This window comes from Nesoenas mayeri (genome assembly GCF_963082525.1).
Source record: "Nesoenas mayeri genome assembly, chromosome: 3".
Lineage (NCBI taxonomy): Eukaryota > Metazoa > Chordata > Aves > Columbiformes > Columbidae > Nesoenas > Nesoenas mayeri.
Genome location: NC_137544.1, coordinates 85,139,403 through 85,161,842, shown reverse-complemented (window position 1 = coordinate 85,161,842; position 22,440 = coordinate 85,139,403). Strand labels below are relative to the sequence as shown.

At 36.2% G+C, this 22,440-nt stretch overlaps 1 protein-coding gene across 3 annotated transcripts in view; it reads right to left on the bottom strand.

Moving 5' to 3' along the window:
- Nucleotides 1-22,440, bottom strand: part of CRIM1 (cysteine rich transmembrane BMP regulator 1) — a 189,354-nt gene that overhangs the window by 67,858 nt on the left and 99,056 nt on the right. For 2 of the 3 annotated variants that reach the window (XM_080341203.1, XM_080341205.1), the window contains one exon: nucleotides 9,871-9,992. The exons of the other annotated variant lie outside the window; for it this stretch is intronic. In XM_080341203.1, the coding sequence (XP_080197329.1) occupies nucleotides 9,871-9,992 (122 nt within the window). The remainder of the gene's footprint in view (nucleotides 1-9,870; nucleotides 9,993-22,440) is intronic. 3 annotated transcript variants of the gene reach the window in all.

Below are 22,440 nucleotides of genomic sequence, written 5' to 3'. Positions count from 1 at the left end.
ATATCGTGTCTCTGCTCCTACATAAAGTTAAGCATGACTAGGAGACTGGACTTGATTTGGCATTGAAGTTCCTGCCATAGAGTTAAATGAGAAATAGTTTTGGCACAAATTTAGCTCTACAGATCTCACAACCACAGCCTTTTAGTTCTGCGAGTGCGAGCCCTACAAGTCAGTGTGGCAGCAAACCACACAGCCTCACACTACACAGGCGCAAACAGTGATTATTTTCAAGACCTTTATCTCAAATGTGAACTGCAGACAGACACAATCTGCTCTATCAAATCAAGTTTTCTAAGGTACTTTACCTTATATTTGAAAATCTAGTTAAATACAATGCTATAGGCTGAACCAGCCCAAAGTAAAACTTCTGTTATTGAGATTTCTGTAGTTTCCCAATACTTTTGGTTTTCTTTAATTAGAGTAATGGAACAGCTCAGAAAGACACAATAGTTTGTCAATCCATCCCTTGCAAGGTAGCAATTCTGCACATAGTTATGGCAAGCACAGGAATTGCTTCAGGCATCAGCTGCTTGTGGGCAGGTTTGGGCATTTTATTTTCTTTTATCAGGAATTCCAGCCCTCCCAAAGCGGAAATGAGATTTAAAACAAGTTTATGTTGTTTAAAGGATTAAAAGGCTCGTGATTCCAGCACTTTGGACATTCCTCTGGCATACAGAAGGATTTGTACTAAACTCAAGTGCTATGAACTTTCAATTAAATGAAAGGGAAGGAAACTGATAAACTTGAATCCTGTGTCCGTATAAACAAAATGCAGAAAAGCTTTCTGTTTTTCAAAATCTGCACTGATAGGGAGTTTAAAAAGACAAAGACACATGTCATTGGAATTAGCCCATAACAATGTTAAAGGACAACATACTGTGTCTTTTTGTTTCCTTGCAAATGTATGAAACAAGCTAGGTAGAAAAAAAAGAAAAGAAAACCACAAAAAAATTGGGTTCTTAGGTTCTTACTCTTCAGGTGGTACTGTGTGCAGTGTACTCCCTATTAACACAATTGCAGGATCCTTCTGCAAGTCCTTTGGTCCTGCATCTTCTAAAAAGGTCATCCAGAAAGAGAGAGACTGGAATTAAAACAAACCTGTAACTATTTGTAAACCAATGTAATTATTTATGCATGCATTTATACTATTTTTTATACATATCTGCACAGCTTAATGGTACCTATGGTCTACAAAAGATATTAAAAGATACTGAGGATGCTGAGGAACATCAAATTCAGCAAATCACCTTTAAAACCAAATAGAAATAATCAGATTTTTATAGTAAGGTTTCTAGCAGAGCAAGTCCGCAGCATCACATTAGAAAACACTATTATATCCACGTCACAATTTATATACAGTGACGACTTTCAAAAAGAGCCTTAAAATTTTCACTCTCTCTCAGCAGCAGATCCCAACCCACTAATCTTTAGGCAACATCAGAAGACAGCTCTTGTGTAGGTTGATATATGTGTCTTTCTTTCACAAAGTAAAAAAGACAGTGAGGTGCTCCCCATAGAGACAGACGACTTATTTCCATGTCACCATATTGGGTGGAGGTTGCATCACGGAAAACGAGCAGGGAAAGATTCCCCAACAGAATCAGCTCTATCTGATATATATCTGGCTTTTCTTTAAAATGACCAGTAATGGAGAAACTGCAACCTGCCTATTAAACAATTCTGCAATTTAACTATTGTAACTAAGCTCAAATCACAGCAAGGGTAATTCAGGTTAGACAGAAACAGCAAACTCACAGATGTCTCCCAAGCTTCATTATTCTTCCCATCTTTAAGGTACATGTCCTACTTTTTTTTTACCTTCCTCCAATGTGAAAATCTGTTGCTAAGAGGATTCATCCTGGGTGTCCCTGCCTCCATCCTCTCTTACAGATAAAATGCACACATTTCTTTCAATTTTTATTTTTTCTTCACCAAGTCATGCTTTTCAGTGTTTGATTGTTTCTGAGGCTTCCCTCTAAGCTATCCCACTTCTGTCTGTACCTCCTTCTGCAAATCAAGTAGTGCTACAGGGGGATTGGACTAGATGATCTTTTGAGGTCCCTTCCAATCCCTAACACTTTTTGATTCTGTGATATCCTGTAGGAGGTTCAAGCCCTAACAGAGAAAACCCTGAGGACAGTCAAGGGAGGAGCTGGAGCCACCAAGGGTCATGGCTGTGCTATAAATCCCCAAACAAGGAAAGATTTTCTCAACAAAATTTCCAAGTGATTCCTGGATGCAAGCCATATTCTTCATAACGGAGAAGAAATACATGTTGTGATCAGTTTAGCCCTAGGTATGTCACCAGAGCACAGGCATCTGACACAATCTCAGCACCACTAAAAGGTACTGGCATAGCCCATCATTCACTGCATCTGTGATGAGCCTCCAGTGTGTGACAGAAGTTAAAAACTGCAGGAAAAAAAAAAAAAAACCCACAAGGCTGTGGTTTGGCATTATACCATATCTAAACATTTCTTCCATTCTTTGAGAAAAATATTTAATTCTAATCTTGTCCTCCAAAGTGTTGACAACTTTATCCAAGTTTAAGCACCTAGAAATATCTGAGAGTCAGAATATCACTGAAGACATGAACTTACCAAGAAAATTCACTTTGGCAAAAAAAAATTACTACTTCACCAAAGTAAATACTAGCAGATTTTTTTTTTTAAGCTTTTTAAACCAGACAGAACTGTACCATCTGGCACCTAATATTCTTTGTACATGACATACCATCCGTTCCCACCTACCATCTTGTATTTCATTAACTGAGATGAACGAAATAAGCAAGTTAGACTTTGTCCTTATGTTATTCAAAACTCAGTCTCTACTATCCATTTGTCAACCCTCCCACTCATAGTGAACCACTGTAAAAGCTTAGAGTTGGATTTCACATCTAGCTGTGATCCTGACAATTGCTACCCCTTGTCTTTTCTTTATTAACATTTAAAAAAATTATTTATATGCATCTACAGACTGCATATTTTTGACAGGAATTTTTGGTTGACTAGCCTTTTCATTTGTCTTCAGTTTTCTGCATCTTCCTTTTCTCTCCTGTTTTAAATGTAGCTGGTAATGACTTGCATTGTTCCAGGTACTTTTCCCAATTTGACTATGGTGAATATAATCCAGCTGCAGAAGACCCAATACATTTGACTTTGTTTGGCAGACTCACTGGCTTTTTCACTATACTACACCACATTCTTACACTGTTGTGGCTGGTTATTAGCCATGATTTTTGAAAACTGTTCTTCTGATTGAAGAAAAAACCAAACAAACCCAAAGCACCACACCATAACCACTAAATCTCTCTACCTTTTCACTTCATCTTCCTTTAATATTAATCTTCCTTTTATTACTTTACCACATAGTTTATTATCTTTTTGCTCCTTACAAACTGCGTTTTGCATCTTGATATTTTTAAGCAGGTGTCTACCTAAAGTCCACTACAAAATTCCATAGTTTTGGATACCCAGAGAGAAATATGCAGTAATGTTTTTTTAGGATAAGGACTATATACATATATATATGCCCATAGTAATTAGATGGTATCTGTGAGGTGTTTCACTTGGACTCCATTCTTTCTTCTTTAGTGAGGATTTTCCTGCTGACCCAATAGTCCCCATCAAATCCCTTCAGTACTCCTTGATGCTCCCCTTTAGAAACAGGTGATTCTTATTTCCCTTTAGTTCTCTGAGGCTTTCCTCTAGGCTACCCCACTTCTGTCCATACTTTCTTCTGCAAATTAAGCAGTGCTACTTTTTGATATCCTGCAGGAGGTTCAAACCCTAACAGAGAAAACCCTGAGGACAGCCAAAGGAGGACTTTAGAAATAGTGGAATCACCTTTAGCCTTTTCCACACCATGAGCTTAATAAAGGAACTGCAATTCCTGTGATGAGTAAGTGCATCAACAGGTGACAAAAACTGTGATTAAAGAGGAATTTTCATCTCCTTCTCCTCCACTGCAGTACCACCTGTGTGAAGAAAGTCAGGAGGCAAAAAGAGAAATGCCTCATTTATCTCAGTGGTGTCCTCTCAAATGAAGACAAAAGTTACAGAAGCAGTTACAAAACACAGGTTATGCATCACATCAAGTAAATAAGGCTTGATGATTTAAGAGATCTCTTCCAAACCACCATGTGATGATCAGTACAGCCTGAAACAGCAGTATAGAAAGGGAGGGTCCCAGTCTAAAGTCCCAGGGGTAGCTGTTGTCCCCTCGATCTTGGACCACATGGAGCCAATTAATGAGGACCACTCACACACTGGCAATTTACCACCTCTCATAAAGCAGAGACCCTTTTAAAGTAGTGGTTGTATTCAAGTAAACTTCCTGAGAAGTGGAAGCCCTGACTGACAGAAGGAAGCAGCTGCAGGATGCTTGGAAATTCCTCTCTCAAATTGCTAAGGCAGAGCTCACAGTCAGTATGTGCTTTAGAACAACTTAGATTGAAAAAACCCATGCATTAATACCGAATTAGAGAACAGGCAAGTTTGGATACTCTCCTGTTTCCAAACACTTCTACTCTTGCTGCACGTGCAGCTTTCAATCTCTTTGGATTCACTTCTTGATGCTTGTAATTCAATGCTGAATCCATTTTATTTCTTTATGAGCTCTCCAGTGAGAAACAGCAGCACACAAGGTTTAGTAGATAAAAATCCTGGTGAGTAATATATTTTAGGTAGATCAGAAGAAACCTTGAATTAACTTTTGTAAAACGCAGGATTTTGGGAAGGACTGAACCTTGCGAATCTCTTGCTCAATTTTCTGCAAATTTATATAATATATTAATACTATCTAGTGTTCTCTAGATGTGAGGCAGATTTCAGGTAAGTGCAAGCAGGGAAATTTCAGGGCAATTGGAATAATCTACCTTTAAACAAGGCAATATACACTCTTTCATTGATACATGTACTTTGTTACAATGCACTGGAACCACGTGACAGGCAAAACCTCATTTTCAGTTTCATATACGAAGATGAAATTATTTGCTATAGTTTTCCCATGTTGCCTTATTTTCTCGGTATCAACATCACACTTCTCAAGAACGAGCACATTTGACTATGGATCTAGCTCTTCCCTGAAAACTTCACTACTAAACACCACTATACTAGTCTCCGATTCCCAAATGCAACAAGCAGGGATGTATAGAGCTATGTCAGCTATACCTCTAGTTATACTATTTAATGAAAGCCAGAGATTTAAATTCAGCAATTCATGTTATTGTCTCCTTCAGGCTAAAATTTTGTTACATGTATGACCTGGGACTTGGCCTGAGGGTCATCAAGAAAGTGAGATTAGAAGAAACAACCAGCCAGCCATCTTCTAAGCGAAGACAACTGACAAAATCGTATCAGTATTGCTTTGGAAATCAGTGTTTACCAACAGTTCCAGAGATTTGCCAGGTTTCATTTACAAATTAAAGACCTTTCTTCTAACATGGAAAAAGGAGCAAGAAACAACAAAGTTGTGGCCATCCTTGCTGTCCAAGCTATCATTTTGACACCCAAAGACCAAGCAGGTATACTCTGGGATGGCCTAAATACTTGCACTGGATAAATCATGACAGAGGAACTTCATTGAGTCAAAAGGGAACTTTGGCTTGATTCCTACCACCATGTAAACAATACAGAATTATTTTATTTACAAAAATGCTTTCCTTCAAACTGAACTAATCACCATGTGCCTTAAAATGGACTGACCTTTGGGACATGAACTCCATTCTAATGACTGTAATACCTGTTACGACAAATTCTCTAAACCACTGTGATGTTTTTAAAAGCACAAATTTATGTCTCCAGTTATAATAATATAACAGTTTTACATAAAATACTCGGACCTCTGCATCTATTCATGATGATTAAAACATTGCACAGAACTATTAAGAGCCTCAGGTCTCTGTAATATATTTTTTTTTTCTTCTCACCAATGACAAAGTTGCTCTCAACGCTTTCTAAAATATTTCCTGTATTAAAAAAATCAAAAGAGAAGCTCAACCTATACAAAGATTGAACAGCCACAGACAGTAGGTACTTAACAACAAGCTCCAACTAAATCAAAATATCAGGACCATTTCCAAGCAAGAATGTTATTTTGGTGATAAATGTTGTCTATGTAATTACATAACTAACTATGAGAAACGGCAGATTATATATGATGGAAAGAGTAAGGATAGACCCAATATAAATCTGAAGCATGAAAATAATGATTAGTGTATTGACTTAGTGCTGTATTTATAATCAAACAAGAACAACTCCATTATCGGCAAAGAGTGACTCCCGTAGAAGTTTATCTCACTGCAGATTAACATACTTTTCTAAGACAGACTAACCGAAAGCTTGTTTGAGACAGTGCGTACTGGTAACAAAGAAAACCACATAAAAAATCTACAGGTATATCACAGAGCGTCTAAATCAGTTTTATATTAAATCCAGGAAAAATGTTTGTGAAAGAATGACTGATCTGTCCCAAAAAGTGCTGACAAACAACAAGGAGAACATGCTGCAGAGAGTCTACAAGACATATTTTGCTGTCCTTATTCATTAGCTACCCCCTCAACATGGCCAATGCTGTTCTGCAACAAGAGCAACCCTCTCTCCTCCACAGCAAAGGCAGCCTCCCCACACTCCCTCTGAACATGCAACTCTGCATCTATTCCATTAGCACATACTTGCAATTGATATTGCAGAAGGCAGGCTTGCATTCACACTCTGCAGACCATTAGTGTTACCTAAATACACAATGTAGTTATCCCACAACACACAAATGGGATTTTTTTGCAGTCTACACATACTTATTATCAGGTAACTCAGATGATCAGTGTTACTCCTGACTGCTTTTTTCTTGCTGCCCCCTCCCCCACACCCCTAGAATTATTTAATTATAATATTAAATAGACGTTATAAGAGAAGGAAAACTACACTAATGTGACTGTGCACGTGCCCTTTTTATTCCATCTTCTTGCCTGTTTTCAGAGGTTTTCAAACACAGAAGTAATGGAACTCATTGGTAACACTGATTACACAACTTCCCCACTTACCATCTATAAACCAATTAACTTGCATTTGATTAAAACACACCCTTTAAAAAGAGGCATCTAATCCTAATTGGAAAGAATGAAGATAAGGAATTCAGCATCTTGCTGGCAGTTTGCGCCAACAGCTAACTGCTCTCACTGCTGAGAACAGCATGTCCTAAATCTTGCAGATTTGGCTCTTATTACTTTGATGGCATTTTTTTTAAGGAAGTGAAGAAACTGATCTAAGTCTATCACTGTAAGATATTTCCTCCATCTGCCACTGATATGTACCATATCTCTTCTGTAGTTGTTACTATTTCAGGATCCTTCCAAAAACCAAAACCAAATATTATATCCAGCTATCAGTCTCACGAACAAGATTCCTCTGCTCCTCTTTATTTTAAACTGACAGAAGTAATGGTAGGGATTATACATATAGAAAATTATATATATATATATAAAATTTTTTACCAGTTTGTCATCGTACTAGACATTCATCTTTTCAGTTCTTGTCAAAACTATTTGTCTACAAATTCAGAGGTTTTAGAGGTGTGACTTGCAGTATTTGTTCCTGATACAAGAACCACCAAACCATCCTAAAATGCACTTGAAAAAATCCAACTTATAAAGCAATGGAGATCAAGTTCTATGAATAGTCTGCCCTCTTTACAAATGATTTGCCACACAATCCAAATGTCACACACAGAACTTTTCATAAGTAGCTTCACAGTTGCTCCCAGCTTGTTGATAAAGATATTTATCTCCAAGCTTATAACTATTTCCTCTTTCCAAATTAAAGCATCATTAGTAACTGCACATGGAAGTTTCTCACTTCTAAATATACTTAAAGCCCATTCAAGTCACATAATTGGATTGTAGCATTAAGTAGAATAATGACAAACGCCCTTTCTTTAAAAAAAACACACAAGTATTTAACTTTCCTGATCAGGTTTCTCAGATTTTTTTTTTTAACGAGGAACTTATTAAAATATATTTTTCATACTTGCCTATAATATTTTAATACAGATGTTTTAAGGACATAAAATGAAATATTATCTCTTCCTACAAACCTTTGTTTTCCTTCTATCTGGCCTTTCTGCCTCCCTCCCTGGCATCAACTTCCCTTCAAAAATTCCAGTTTTTTCTTCCAATTTACTCTGTCTTCATAGGCTACTAAGCTGAAGATTAGGAGTAGGAAAACCTGAGAGGCAAAAAGAAATCCCGACCCAAAAGCAGGTTGAATCTTCGAAGTAAGTTACAGTAATTAATAAGGGAATGATGTACAGGGCAACAGTGCTAAGACAGTCCTAATTCACTGTTTACTATGAAAAATGAAAGTAACTCCTCCTTGGAAATAGGATATGAAAATGAGTAGGGATAACAAAAGTGTGGAATTTCAACAGCTCCATGTAACACCTGACATGATATATACTGCAACAATTCTGATAGTGGTACCCACAAATAACTTGTGGAATGAAGAAAAACAGGAATGTTGGCAAAGTGGTTTGTACCTTTGAGACTGTCTCACACCAGCAAAAACATCGTATCAGAAACTGGCTTCACATTTCTTTCTCAAAGTACTAAAGTAAATCCTGAATCAAACACTGTATTGAGGTGTGCCACACAGTTAAATCACAGAATCATTTCAATTGGAAGAGACCCTCAAGATCATCGCATGTAACCATTAACCTAACTCTGGCACGAATCAAATTCAGAAATGGTACTTTAACAGAATTATACAAATATGAACCAAAGAAAGATGAATATTACTTTAGTATTACAAGCATATATAAATAAAAATTAGGTAAGTTGCATTTAATTCTAAAGTACCTAGTGAAGAACTAATACGAATGCTAAAGAATCTGTGATTCTTCCTGATGCAAGTTCTTTTATTCATATTAAAGAAGCTAATTTTTATATATAATGTCCCATCATATGTACTAAGTATTACTTTTGAATCAGCATTTGAGTATTGAAAATATCACTACATGTAAATATCACAAGTATTCTAGGGAAATGTCTCTCTATGTATGTTCGCATGCATATGCAATGAAGAATATAAAATAGAAGCCATTTCAAACATATTATATGTGCACCACTAAATAAGATTAAATATTGCTGAATAAATATTAATTAGTAAATACCACAGCAATATATAACTTTTTATGCTCAGAAATTAACTTGCCATTCTTCCAGAGTATTTTTCCTCTTCTGTCTACCAACAGTCAAATATCTAAGTCTCTTCCCAACTCCTCATGTAGAGCATATATGCCATTCTATAAATATAGCATAGACCAGTCCTGAGATATAGTCACTTGCATATCAAATTCAAGGTTTTTAAACATTACCGAAACATTTACATCGGGAAGCAAAGAATGCAAACCATTCTGTTCTTACACTGACTTAAAATTTTCAAAGGTTGTACAATCATGCTAAAAATTACTTCCAAAATGTTAAAGTGAACCCCATAGTCTAAACAGCATGCTTTTGTTTCAGGTACTGCAACAAGCAGTTGCAATTCTTACCAAAAAATTCACTTCTAAAAGTACTCAAGTATTTGCTATTGGCAAAGGAGTACCTGAAAAACCATGCAGTGAGGGAGCTTTGCTAAAACTCTAATTCCCTGGGTCACAGGGAAAAGTGTTTTAGAAATCAAAGAAACATGACAACTTACAAATGACATGGTTTTCCACTTTACCTTCAGCAGAACTTCCAGTTCCCTCTTACTGAATGAACCTCAAGAAAATTATTTCTGTTAGATCTTGACAACATGGTAAAAATATCCAAATGCCCAGCATCTCTCACAGGTTAAATCCTCCTCTCCAGGTACAAGAGAAAGCGTCACGTACCATTGACACATTCAAAGACATCACAGCACTTGCCAGGTGTTCCATCTCCACGCGAGACTATCTGGGGAACGGAGCCTGCCTCGCACATGGGTAAACCACATAAACCAGAGAGACACTCGCATCTGAAACCAAAGCACAGCAAGGAAAACCCCATAAATAATGAAGCCACATATAAGGGGAAAGAATAAGCAAGAGGAAAATGGACCACAACTTGCAGCATTAGCATATTCATATATTACAATCGTCTTTTATTAACCCAACAAGTAAGACAGTTTATCATCCTGAAGCTGGTTTTTTTGAACCATCCAAACCGTTTGCTGGTCAAGCAAACAAGAAGGTGGTACTGTGCAACGCCAACACTTCTCTAGTCCTGTATGTCAACACATAGAAAACTGTAGTTCCAGACTGTTTGAAAATAATTGTATTCTCCAGCCTTGCAAAATTAGGCTTCTCCTCCAATTCTCACTGAAAAATCAAAATTGGTGAAACACCAACAAGCAGTAACTGTACCCATTCATCAGAAGAGTGTTCTCTCATTAGGAAACTGTATTATAGCCAGTTTTATGTAAGGAATGATTAAAGAGAAAGGAAGACCATGAAGAATCATTAAATCTAACCGAAAGAAAATAACTGCAGGTTCTTTTTGTTTTTTGATGGTGCTGCCCCCAGTTTTTGGAGGGGTAACCAACTACATGAGATGCCAAATAACGTGGGAGGCTAGGTATATTAAATACTGTGGTTAATTTTAGAGATTGGATCATTCTAAAAAGAATATTTTCTCCATGTATGTAGTATTTATTTGCTTATTTAAGAAAACAGCCTGAAGAACTGGAAGACATAAAATGTAGATAAACAACAGTCATGTTCGTTTTCAGATTCTTTGCTTTATGATTAACATAATAGTTTAAAAGTCAAATATTTAAGACTTTTGATGAGTTTACATTTAACAGAGTTCTTGCCCTGAACAATGGGCACATCAGAGGGATAAGCCGCAATAATTCAAGAACATGCAAGACAAAAAAAAAGAACAAAGAGAAATATGCAAATACCATAACTGAGAAACTTCATGGAGTAGCACTTCAATTTTTCAGTTGGAAAACACAGATTTTTTTGCAAAAAAATTTGTAGATTACTTTAGGATACAACAAATACACATGGATTTCAAAAGGAAAAAAAAGAGCTCAGCAGGAGAACCTGTAATTGTGAGTTAAAGAACAGAAAATAAGAATTCTATTTATTAATAACTATTTTAAATATTTTAAGTATTCCAAGGCCATCCCCACATTAAACCATGCATTAGTAAGAAGTATCATCAAAACTCAGTGCATTTGCTTATTCTTCATGCTTAAAAAGCATCAAGTTTGGTTCTCCTCTTCCATGCATGTCTCATTGATTGCCCAACAGCCACTACATCTCAGACCAGGGTTCAATTAACGAGGAAGAGCCACCTCTTAATAGACACAGGATTAATATCTCTCCCTTTAAGCTCGGTGTTAGATAATGTGGTTATATTCTCCACTGTAAGGTATTACTCAAAAGGAAATTTGTAAGAAGAAATATAAGTCAAGGAACCTCACAGAATCTTCATAATAGTATCTGAAAAGTTTTATTAAAATATTGCATTATAGCAATGTGCTACTATAAAGTGATGAGTCCTTGAAAAAACAGTACTATATCACATTTCACAAATAACATTAAATATGTCATAATAAAGTGAAGAAATTTAACTCTATGTGCGCAGATATATTACAGTATAGTGATGGTTTTAAAACATTTCAAGGATTTTTTAATTAATATTCTGCTTACTGTAGCAGTAAAGGATAATGAACTAAACTAACAAAAAAATATGGGTACAGAAACCAAAGTTTTATTTATCATACATTTGCTTTTGCCACTTTCTTCTCAACTTATTTGTAAATACAAAAAAAGGGGAATCTAATTCTTTACTGTATGCCCTTCGCCTTCAGAGATGTAGAATGAAAAAAAACATTATGGCTGCTACTACAAGGGATCAAAAATCCAGAGGGTTTGTGACGAAACCCCAACAATTAGCACTGTCAAGTTCAAGGAATTTACAACTTAACCCATCTAGCATACATTGCTTTGGAAGATGCTTTTCTCTTGTAAGAAGAATGAAACCCAGAAATAAGTGCCTATGTAATACTAAGAAAGGAGAAAAAAAATTAAAACATATATATAAAAAAAGTACAGACACAATCTAAAAAGAGTATTAAAAGCCTAGATAAAAATACTAGGTTTCACTTCAATCACCCTATATTTAATATCCAGAAAACCTCTGGAAAAATAGGTAGATCAAACTTCCTGAAAATTCATGTCCTTCACAGAAAAAATTGCACACGTGATGGAAATACAGTTGTGGACCTTGATTTTCCAAGTCTCATGAGCTGAAATTACCACTATTATTTATATTGCCTTCACAACCAGCTTTTTCAGACATGCCTGTATCTTCTTTATTCTTTGCCACACATTCATTATCGTTGATGAGCTGCAGAAAAGTATTAAATGATTATACTAATAACTTGTACCTTTCCCCTCTCACTTTTTCCCCAGTCAATTGCTTTAAAAAAAGAACAAAAAACTACAACACCAAACACCAAAAAAAAAAAAAAATCAATTACCAGATTAAATAATTTAAGATAGGACAACCTTCCAGAAGAAGGGTTGAAAAATATGTTTAAAAGACCGGTAGGAGCCATTGTTCCTTTCTGCAGAATAGACTGCCTCTCATTCAGAGTCATCAAAGCTTCACATAGCCATTCACAGTGTAAGCAAACAAAACCCCACCCTCCAACATTTTATAAATTGACTTCCCATTTGGTTAAAAAATAATCCATGCATAGGAAAAATGTCAAAGCAGCAAATGGTCTCAGATGGACTTTTAAATAGTCTGCATTCTTTTCAGCCACCTCTGCTAGGAAAACCTTTGACCATCATCCAGGCTATTAGCATGGAAAACATTGTTTTGGAGACAGAAGTCTTTCACGAGAAAAAAAGAAGGAATTCTGGTAGCTGAGCATGGCTGTTGCACTGCCAAAACAACAACATCTGGAAATCTGGAATAAGTGATCCTGTTCTTAGTAAGAGAGCAAAATGAGCTTCATAGTACTAGGTTTTTCTGAAGTGCCTCTTGGAGCAGATGGACAAAGAGAAGTTGTAGCCCAGCTCTGTGCTCTATCCCAGGCAGCTCTCCAGCTGCAGGGCATGAGCACCGTAGCCTTGGTATTAAACATTAGGTCTGAAGAAGTTCAATAGGTCAGATTGTGATAAGCCTGTTGATAGTGGCCACGGTCCCTCTCAAAGTAATTTCTATAAAATTTAACGGTTCAGTCTGCTGATCAGTAAGGCACAATGTTGCCTCTGAGTGGTTCTCTCTCACCATAACTTGCCGAAAGGAAAACAGGCACAGTGAAGTTACTATAAGGAAACCTTCCCAGAGAGAAGACAACTTTATACACTGTCTTCTCTACACAGCCTGCAGCGACACTACTGCGACATCAAGTAGCATGGTGGCATCCAAAAGTCCCATGATTAAAAGGAGGTCAAAACAGGAGAATCAAACAGTCATGCAAGAGAGACACTTCATGGAGCACTGAAAGTGGTGAGATGGCCCGAAAGAAACCCAGAGTCCCAAGTACAAGTCAGCTGTACCAAAATTTTGAAAATACAGAAAACCTGGCTAGAGAAAGGAATTCTCTACAGTTCCTCATGTTAAAAAAAAAAAAAAGAAAGCAAGCTAGTAGGAACAGTAATCCTAGGAATTTCAACTGAGCAAGGGTAAGAAGTGTATATACAGGACCAGAAACAAGATGATGTTTATTAACTTTACAGATTGATGAAGGTGACTGCTTCAGTAATACAAATGGCCTAATATTTCATTTCAATTTTTTAAGTTCTTCAAAACAAATACTTTCATTATGTGTTTGAGGTTTTTTTATGTGTGTATGTGTGCTTTTTCCCCATTTTTTTCTTTTATATCATTATTTTCCCTTTACGTCACCAAAACTGCATAAAGGAAAAGGATGAAGAAGAAGAAGAACTCAAACATAATATTGTAAATAACAATTTTTATTTAAAACCTAATTATCTTGGTTCATTTACTTGTGTTATTAAACAGATGAAAAGAGAGAAGGGTTTGGTAGCCTCAGAAAAGCTGTTTTGATGGTAGGATCAAAAGAGTTCATTAGGCACAAGGCATAATGGCTAGGAAAATAAGAACAAGCACCTTGGAAAAATAATTTAGTACTAGTGAATGAAAAGGCGGAGGCGGGGGGAGGGAGGAGAGGGATATTTATTTTGAGGATCAAACCAAAATTAAGTCTGAAGCACTGAGACTAGAGAAAAGCATTCCTGAAACACACACTGCATTCCTGTGGAGATTTTATCACAGTTCATCTTTTTTTTCTTGTTGGAATCTAATACAAGAAGTTCAGCTAGGATTTTCCTTAATCTCCAGACATACGGACTGGAGAGTTTTAGCCTACAAGTTCAGCATATGATTAAGCAAGTCAGTAATGAAAACAATCCTTTCCCTTGGAAAGCTCATAGTATTTTATTTTGGAGATCAATAATAAACCTGAATAGATGGCAGAAGAACTGTGGAAGTTGCATATAACATTTATTACAGGATCATTTCCACATGTTCAGAAGTTCTGCATCACTTCTGTGTGAATTATGTGACTAATACGGAAGTTCTTCCTGTTCTCATTCTCCAAGAGTTTCACTTAAAAACAAATCAAAGGTAGTGTGATCCTAAGTAAGAATTCCTTTCTAAAATTCTGGATATTTTTACAAATATATACTCAAAATAACAGTGCATTTTTCCATGAGTATAGTAAACTTTATACACAGGGAACATTTAAATATTACAAAAGGTGACTTTCTACCTTTTAAATATACTTTGAAAGGGAAACTGGTTTTTGTGCATCTTTTACATATTCTTAGCATTAGGAAACAGCAAACAGATGCTAAGCAAGAGAAAAAGGTGTAAAAATAGCATTCACATCAAGTAGATTACCATCATTCCAAGGCTGATTAGAATCCAGAGAGTTCATTTGACTAAAAGTCTTGATTTGATCTTTTGACTAATGTTATTTCAACTGGTCTGTTTCCCAGATGAACACAGGAAAAGAGAACCATCACAAAAACGTAGTGCCAAGGAACCCGTAGTACAGCCACTGGTCAAGTGCACTGACTTTTCAAGTGCACTGATGTATGTACAGACCATTTTGAATTCATCACTACACGAAATAAAATACAATATAAACCAGCCCAACCTTGCATTTTTCTCATGTTTTGCCATGCCAGCTTATGTTTTCCTCTGTTGAAGTTGTCTTCATTTTTTACCACTAGGTACCTCAGTTACTCTTTCCTTAGGCTATCAGCCTAACCCTTCATAATATAATACACATTTCAAAACCAAATATAAGGTATTAGTTAAGATGTTACACAACTCTTAGTAATCTGGTATTATAAGAGCTATTTCTTTTCTTATTTCACTACTTTTTAAATGAGGAATTAAAATATCTGATCTTCTTACAAATAAAACACAACTCCTAAGGACTTCAGGTCAAAAAATCATTTGCAAATAATAGTTTTTCAAAGTAATTCACTAACTTCAGCATTCCTGTAACTCCAAACTTTCTTACTCCTGAATGATATTTCCCTCAAATTAAGCCATGAAACTCAACATAAGCAAATACAAAAACCCCAGAACAAAAAAAAGCAAACCAGATTACCAATCTTCTGTCCTAAACCACATGTTGTAATTTATCTGATTGTTTAATTTGATGTACACTCTTTCTTCTTTGCAAGAAAAAAGTCAAAAATTATTCAATGTTTAGCTTTTCCATGCCATTTGTGATATTAAACACCTTTCTCACACCCTCTGATTAAAATAGAATATTTCGGTTGGAAGGGGCCTAGAAGGATCACCTAGTCCAACTACCTGACCCCTTCAGGGCTGACCAAAAGCTAAAGCATATTATTGAAGGCATTGTCCAAATGCCTCTTAAACATGGACCGGCTTGGGGCATCGACCACCTCTCTAGGAAGCTGGTTCCAGTGTCTGACCACCCTCTTGGGCATTTCTGCAAGAGTTTAGGAAGGATAAATTGACTAAGACTGTTTGGGAACTATTTCATGCTGTTTTCATATGAGAGAGGCCAGGAAGTAAACTGCTCAGAAAGGGCAAATATGACCTTCCCCCAAAAAAGGCAAACGATTAGATGATCATTTATTTTATGAATTTATTTCATTATGCACCAAATTTAAAAATGAGGCCAAAAGATTGCTCCAGAATCCCAGTATTTCTGAAACCAAACAACTCCATTCAAAATTTATGTGACCTTTTTCATGTAATGGGAACCATGTATGCAAGAAGTGTAACACTTTCTAAAAATAATATTCTTGAAATTCCGCCAATGACATTTCAAGGAAGAGTAGTGAGAGACTATTTTTTATATTAAATCAGTTTGCAACTGTCAGTTCCACTTTTTAAATATTAAATAATTTAAGAAGGAAAAAAAATCAGCAGTTTGTGGCTTTTGAAGTCCAACATATTTCCTGCTGTTTCGCAGAGGAAACACAACTTAGAACTCTTGTCATATAACCTTTATAATGTTAATATTATCTACTGTGAGTGCTGTTGGAAACTGCTTGGAAACTCCCACATCTACTTCCCTTCTGAAATGCAAACATCCAAGTGATAATTCTGTTGCTTTATGATGTATATGGGTTTCCCTGGGCATCTGTACAGTTGTGAGTTTTAACACGACTGTCAATTACAGTATCAATCTCTGTGATACAAACAGAAACTCACCTGTTCAAGTCAGAAATTATTCTGAGAGAAATCACCTGTTCCATTTCCAAACAAGTTAATAGCTGATTAAGCACAAGAAATGGAACAAAATAGAGTGAGAAGTCCTGAAAGGAGGAGGGAGAGCAACGTTCAGTGTGATCAAGGTATTCTTGATCAATTCTTAGACTGACAATTCAAAACAAAAACGTGTAACAGAAAGGTGTGTCTACCAGTTCATTACAAATTGGAAGAGTTCAAACACCAGCTTGCTTGTTAAGAATGCAAATAAAACCAAATTCTACAGATAGAGTCTCATTCTACTTCCAAGCACAAAACATCATTTAGAAGTAACTGCAACTAGAGGTAAGAAATTTTATCTTATGTAAATTAAAGTAAGATTAACAGTGAATACATAAATAGACCACTGATGTAGTGCATGGTCAGATTAAAGTACTACTTATCCATAAAAGCACATACCTAGTGAAAAGGAAGCTGCTTGCATAACTATGATCAATACTTCCTTCCTCAGTGCAAATGCTGTTTTTTTTGCTTATAAGAAATGTGCTTCTTCCAGTAAGTAGCATTGTCTTGAAGGGGTTTGCAATTCAGTAGTTCCTAGGAGTTGGTGGAAGAGCATGGATGTGCATTTTTAACTTCTATAATTCAGGTGCAAAAAGCTGATGAAGGAATCTTAGAGCTTCTTCTGCAGAAGATTCACATGTTACTTCTTCTCAAAACATTCTCAGGTTTCCATTCTTACAGGTCTCTGACATTCTTAAGTCAGCCATCAGGCTGCAGAAATGGCTTGTTTCCAGAGCTTCTGTTCAAGTTTTATTGAGATTTTTTTTTTTTAAACAACAAAAACAAGCCAAACAACTTATAATCTTTTTCTCATTTCTAGACTTTGCAAAAATATGGTTTCTTGCCAAAACAACTCACATTGTGAGGTTGGATGCCCAGGCAGCAATAACTACCATCACACTGAGAATCTCTAGGAATTGCTTACGCAGCTATAATAAGGGCAGAAGAAAGGCACTGCCTGAATGTTGGATTTAGCAATTCATTAAATCTCCTGGAAGATCAATGTTGAAACAATGGACATGGAGCATAGGTCACCTATAAAGGTCACACACGTGCCCTTTTATCTTTGCTCTTCATGGATATTCAGTACAGTGCAATCTGCAAACAGAACGGAATATCACTTTCTCACTTAGCAGACCTAAATGAAGAAAAATGTTTTTCCTGGGAAAAACATTTGCTGTTTCCTAACTTCTGAGGATTTATCTTTAAAGACTAAAATACATGTAAAAGGGTAAGAACCTATTCCCAGATATTACGAAACTTTGCAGTTTTCTATTTAGCCTTTTCAGCAACTCTGTTAACACAAACAAAACCCTATTGCAAGCCAGAGCTTGATGTGGGATGGGTTCAACTGGCATCAATGGAAAGCTTTCCTTCGATACAAAATCTGCCTCTTTGGTAAGGAACAGTGTTCCCACTTCACCAAGTGTTATAACAACATGGTACTGGATGCTCAGATGTACTTGAGATGGCAAAGCGTTCTGCTACAGGAGGAACTACTTGAGCAAGTTCACCATGATAGCTAGAAACCGAGTTTCTAAGATGCTGATGTAAGAACTGAAGGCATAGCAAAGCTTCTGCAGAACCTTTAACATGCTTCTGTGAGACCTTTGGTCCAGCCACTGAGGTTACTCAGAAGTGAAGCCCTGAACAGAAATCTCAGGAAGATGCAGGTGCTTGGATTTGCATTTTGTCTTACCAGTTCCAGCTGAACTTTCCTTTAACAAATACTGGGATCCACAACCACTTTCTCTTGGATACCATTTCTTGAGGATGAGATGGGTGGAGGAGAAGGATCTAAAATTCTAGAACAAATACAAGGGAGACCTCTGTATCAGCAAAAGTTGCTTAAGAGAGGTGACCGGTGCAGGGGGAAAAAAGAAAAAGTTACACACCCTGAAAAATCTTCAGTGCCCTCTAAAGAAGGCTGGGAAAACCTAAGTGGTGAATCCTGTAGTGAACACCCAAAAAATCATAAAATTAAGGTCTTCCAAATGGCAGAACACCTAAGGAAAAATCTAGACAAATATGCAAGAATCATGTCATATTTTGATAAGGAATGACGGAGAGAAAAGATCTGGCCCAGCCAAGCAGTTAAAAAGAATGAACAGAAAGGGTGTACTCTACACCTCCTATTGAGTGGGGCAGATGCAAAGGTGACCAGGGACTCAGAGGCCACCTATACAGATGCTATCAGAAGAAAAAAGCATTATCCAACAAGCTGCATGTGGATACTCTCAAATACAGTGCAAACATAAACGGAAAGTAGCTTAAAAGAGAAAGTACAGCTATAGACCTCCAAGTTACGATTCTGGTGGCTGCCATAAAACAAGAATAAAAGAACTGTGCTGGTTTATGTGTAGCTTCCACTCGGGTCCCCTAGACACTGCTGGAACATGAAATACAGAATATCGGCTGGTAGGTCAAATGCTGTGACAGTCTGTGGACACAATAGATTATAAAATGACGACAGGTCCAAATGTCATAAAAGGTGCTAAAGTATATTAAAAGCAATTGCTTACTGGGCAAAGTAGTCTAGAAGGATAAAAGAAAATCATAAATAGTTCAAAATTACTTCTGAAGACGTGCAATTTTTGCATAAACAGCTGCTACAGGACCTGTGTGTCAGTTCACTAACAGGAAAAGACAACATGGTTGACTTAGCTGGTATCTCCAGGTTTTTTTGAAAAATAAAAGCAAAACTGCTAATGATGGATTTCTCAAGTGGCATTTCTATTGTGCCTAAGACAGCACAAAGTTCTATTGGAAACAAAAGACTAAAAATAATAAAACATACAATTTCTTCCTTTGGAATCAAAACAATTCAGCAATGGTTTACAAAATTTAGAGACTAATATAAACTACTACTATTCCTTAATGTCTTTAGAACTGCTAAATAAAGCACACATGCTAAAAATATTTTAGTACAGGACAGAAGCAAAAGAGTGCTTTCTTAATTTAATAGATTATCCTTAAAGTGAAACATATTTTTGTAAATTTACTTTTTTTCCTACTATTTGATCTCTTGAAAAGTAATTTTACTTAATTAAATGTGATATTAAAATCTGATCTTTTACTGTTCTAAGTTGTACTTAACTATCCAAATGTAGTTGAACATAAACCTTGGGTATACTACTTTTCTTTTGTTGTATAAAAATGCAAGTATTTAAGAACTGGGGGCTGAGGGAAAGCTGAGCTGTTTTCTAAGTACAGCTTTATGCTTGGGGAAAACGACATGCACTTATAAATTGCCCTTCCAATAGGACTGAAAAGGTGATTACAACAAAAAAATAGTTTACTGTACTGTCCAGAGAACTAATACTTTTGTTGGTTGAGGATATTTCACTTCTTCACCATGCTGCAGACCAAACTGTGGCACCGCCACTTGCAGCAACCCTAGATTGAGACATTTTAGCCACACACAAAGAAAGAAGGGCAAAAAAGCTACTCAAACAAGGAAAAAAGTTCTATGACTAATTCATTTAAGAAACTTTTTCAGAGGTCTTCTTCTAAACAATAAACCTATAATACTACTTATCCACGCTACTCAAGCCAATTGAGAGTTTTGCATTTGCAACTCTATCCAGCCATCTGTAACTAAGTGACAGTGAAATGGTCTGATTCAAAGAGTCTTCATTTGCTCACCCCTTCAGCCCAAGTGTTTCGGGCTCCATCTTGCAAGATTTTATCTGTAAAAAGCTCTTCTTCATTTTTTCTGACATATGAAATAGTCATTGTGACTTGTATTCCTGTTTCATTTAGATCTATTAAGCAGTTCACTGCTCTTAAAGCTTCTGTCTCTGTAACTTGATTTCTGCTTCCCTTATGCCCTAATTTTTTTCCACTCCTCCCCCCACCACAACAACCTCAAAACCTCTTTTTCAAAGCTAAGAGTCAGATAGAAAACAAAGTAGTAGAGATTTTGGTGGATAAGCATATAAATTATTTCTGAACTTTTTCTAGAAAGTCTAGAACATATTCAGGCTTAGGGCATAAGCTTTCTTAAAAAAGTATGTTAAGCAAACTTATTCAGATTTAGTGAACATATTCTAGATGCTTTGCTCCTCTCAGAAGGATATTATTATATATCAGCATATATATGAGCAAGATGTTCAAGCCAGCACGTGCACGCTGCAAGAGTTCATCTCAGGAGGCAAAGGACAATTACATTGACTCATCGGGACTGTTTCACTTTCAAAATCTGGGGGAGGATGGGTGTGGGAAATATACTTCTTCGATGTTAAGTAGTTTGGAGAAGAGGATACATGTCCATTTGATAAAGCAAACCCTGTGAGGCAATATTCATTTTTAATTTTTGTTAGCCAGAATGCAGTACAAGGAAAAGGACTGGTGACTATAGAAGACAGAAATTGAGAAGGAAGGCACTGTGATGGCTGGATTTTTAAGGCAAGCTTAGTATATTCAAAAGACAAAAATCAAGTTTCATAAAACTGTCTCTGTCAAAGCAACATCGGTTGCTTTTAGCTATATTTACATCCTTTAATCCTCAATTCAATCCTCTAACAGTTTTCCTGCTGTTTTTCTCAGAACTGATATCAAGCTAAACAGACTTTAATTTCTCACTTTTGTTGTTTTTAATATTGGCACAGACTAACATCTTTTTAGTTCTCTAGAGTTGTTTTGGTTTATCTGGTTTTATTAAAAAACTGACCAAAAATAGCCAGAGATGGGGGGTAGAGGTGGATTGGGGGTGAAAATCTCCAAGATAAAAGAGCATTGAATGAATCTTGAAGTTACCAGATGTATAACAGGCAACTGCAGGGAAAATGGAACCTGGCACAAAGGAAAAGACTATACTTAGATTATAGAATGGAAAAAGGCACAGAAGCAGTGGGATAATATTAGAGCAAGAATAAGAGACCTAGTAAAGAATAAATTTCCAAATAATTCTAATAAAGAGAGCAGTCAGAAAGAAAAAAAAATAGTCCAAAAGTATTTCGGCGCAAAGTTTTCCAAACATGCCATTTACTCCACTGTAAATAATCTGATGAAAAATGTATACAACCATGCGAGCAATAAAGATAAAAAAGCACTAATCACTGCTGTTACATTCCATTCTTCATAGGTAAAAAAATTTAAAATATTTGATAAAGATTTTCACACTTACAACTAAATTCTCAAAGGGATCTGAAAATTGGAAGACAATTTATTCACAGAAGAAAAATTTGAAGCATCTGAAGATACTGGATTCTATACCCTTCATATTAATTCTCTCTTAATTTAACTTTGTAACAGATGACAAACTTACATTAACAAAACTGTGATAACATGTTTTCTGTAAGAGCTCTAATACATTTTTATTCTGGAAGCTCCTTGGAGAAGAGAGCACCTTTACCAAGATAAGAGAGAGACATATATCATTTAGCTCTCCTAACATAACAGCTGGAAATTCAAGGTGTCTCAGGACAGTTTGAGACTGGTATTTTTATATCAATGCTGAATCAGCAGGCTGTTCTGGTTGCAGCACTGCATTAGAAATCAGTGCGAAACTAAATGGAACCTCTGAAAGCAGGCAGAAGAACTTAAAATATCAGATGTTTGTTTACTATTACCATTTTTCCCCAGCATTGCTAGAGGAGTTTTCAATATTCAAGAGCTCACTCATAGCAAAAAAAAGGAAAGAAAGAAAGCCAACTTAACACCAGACCTAA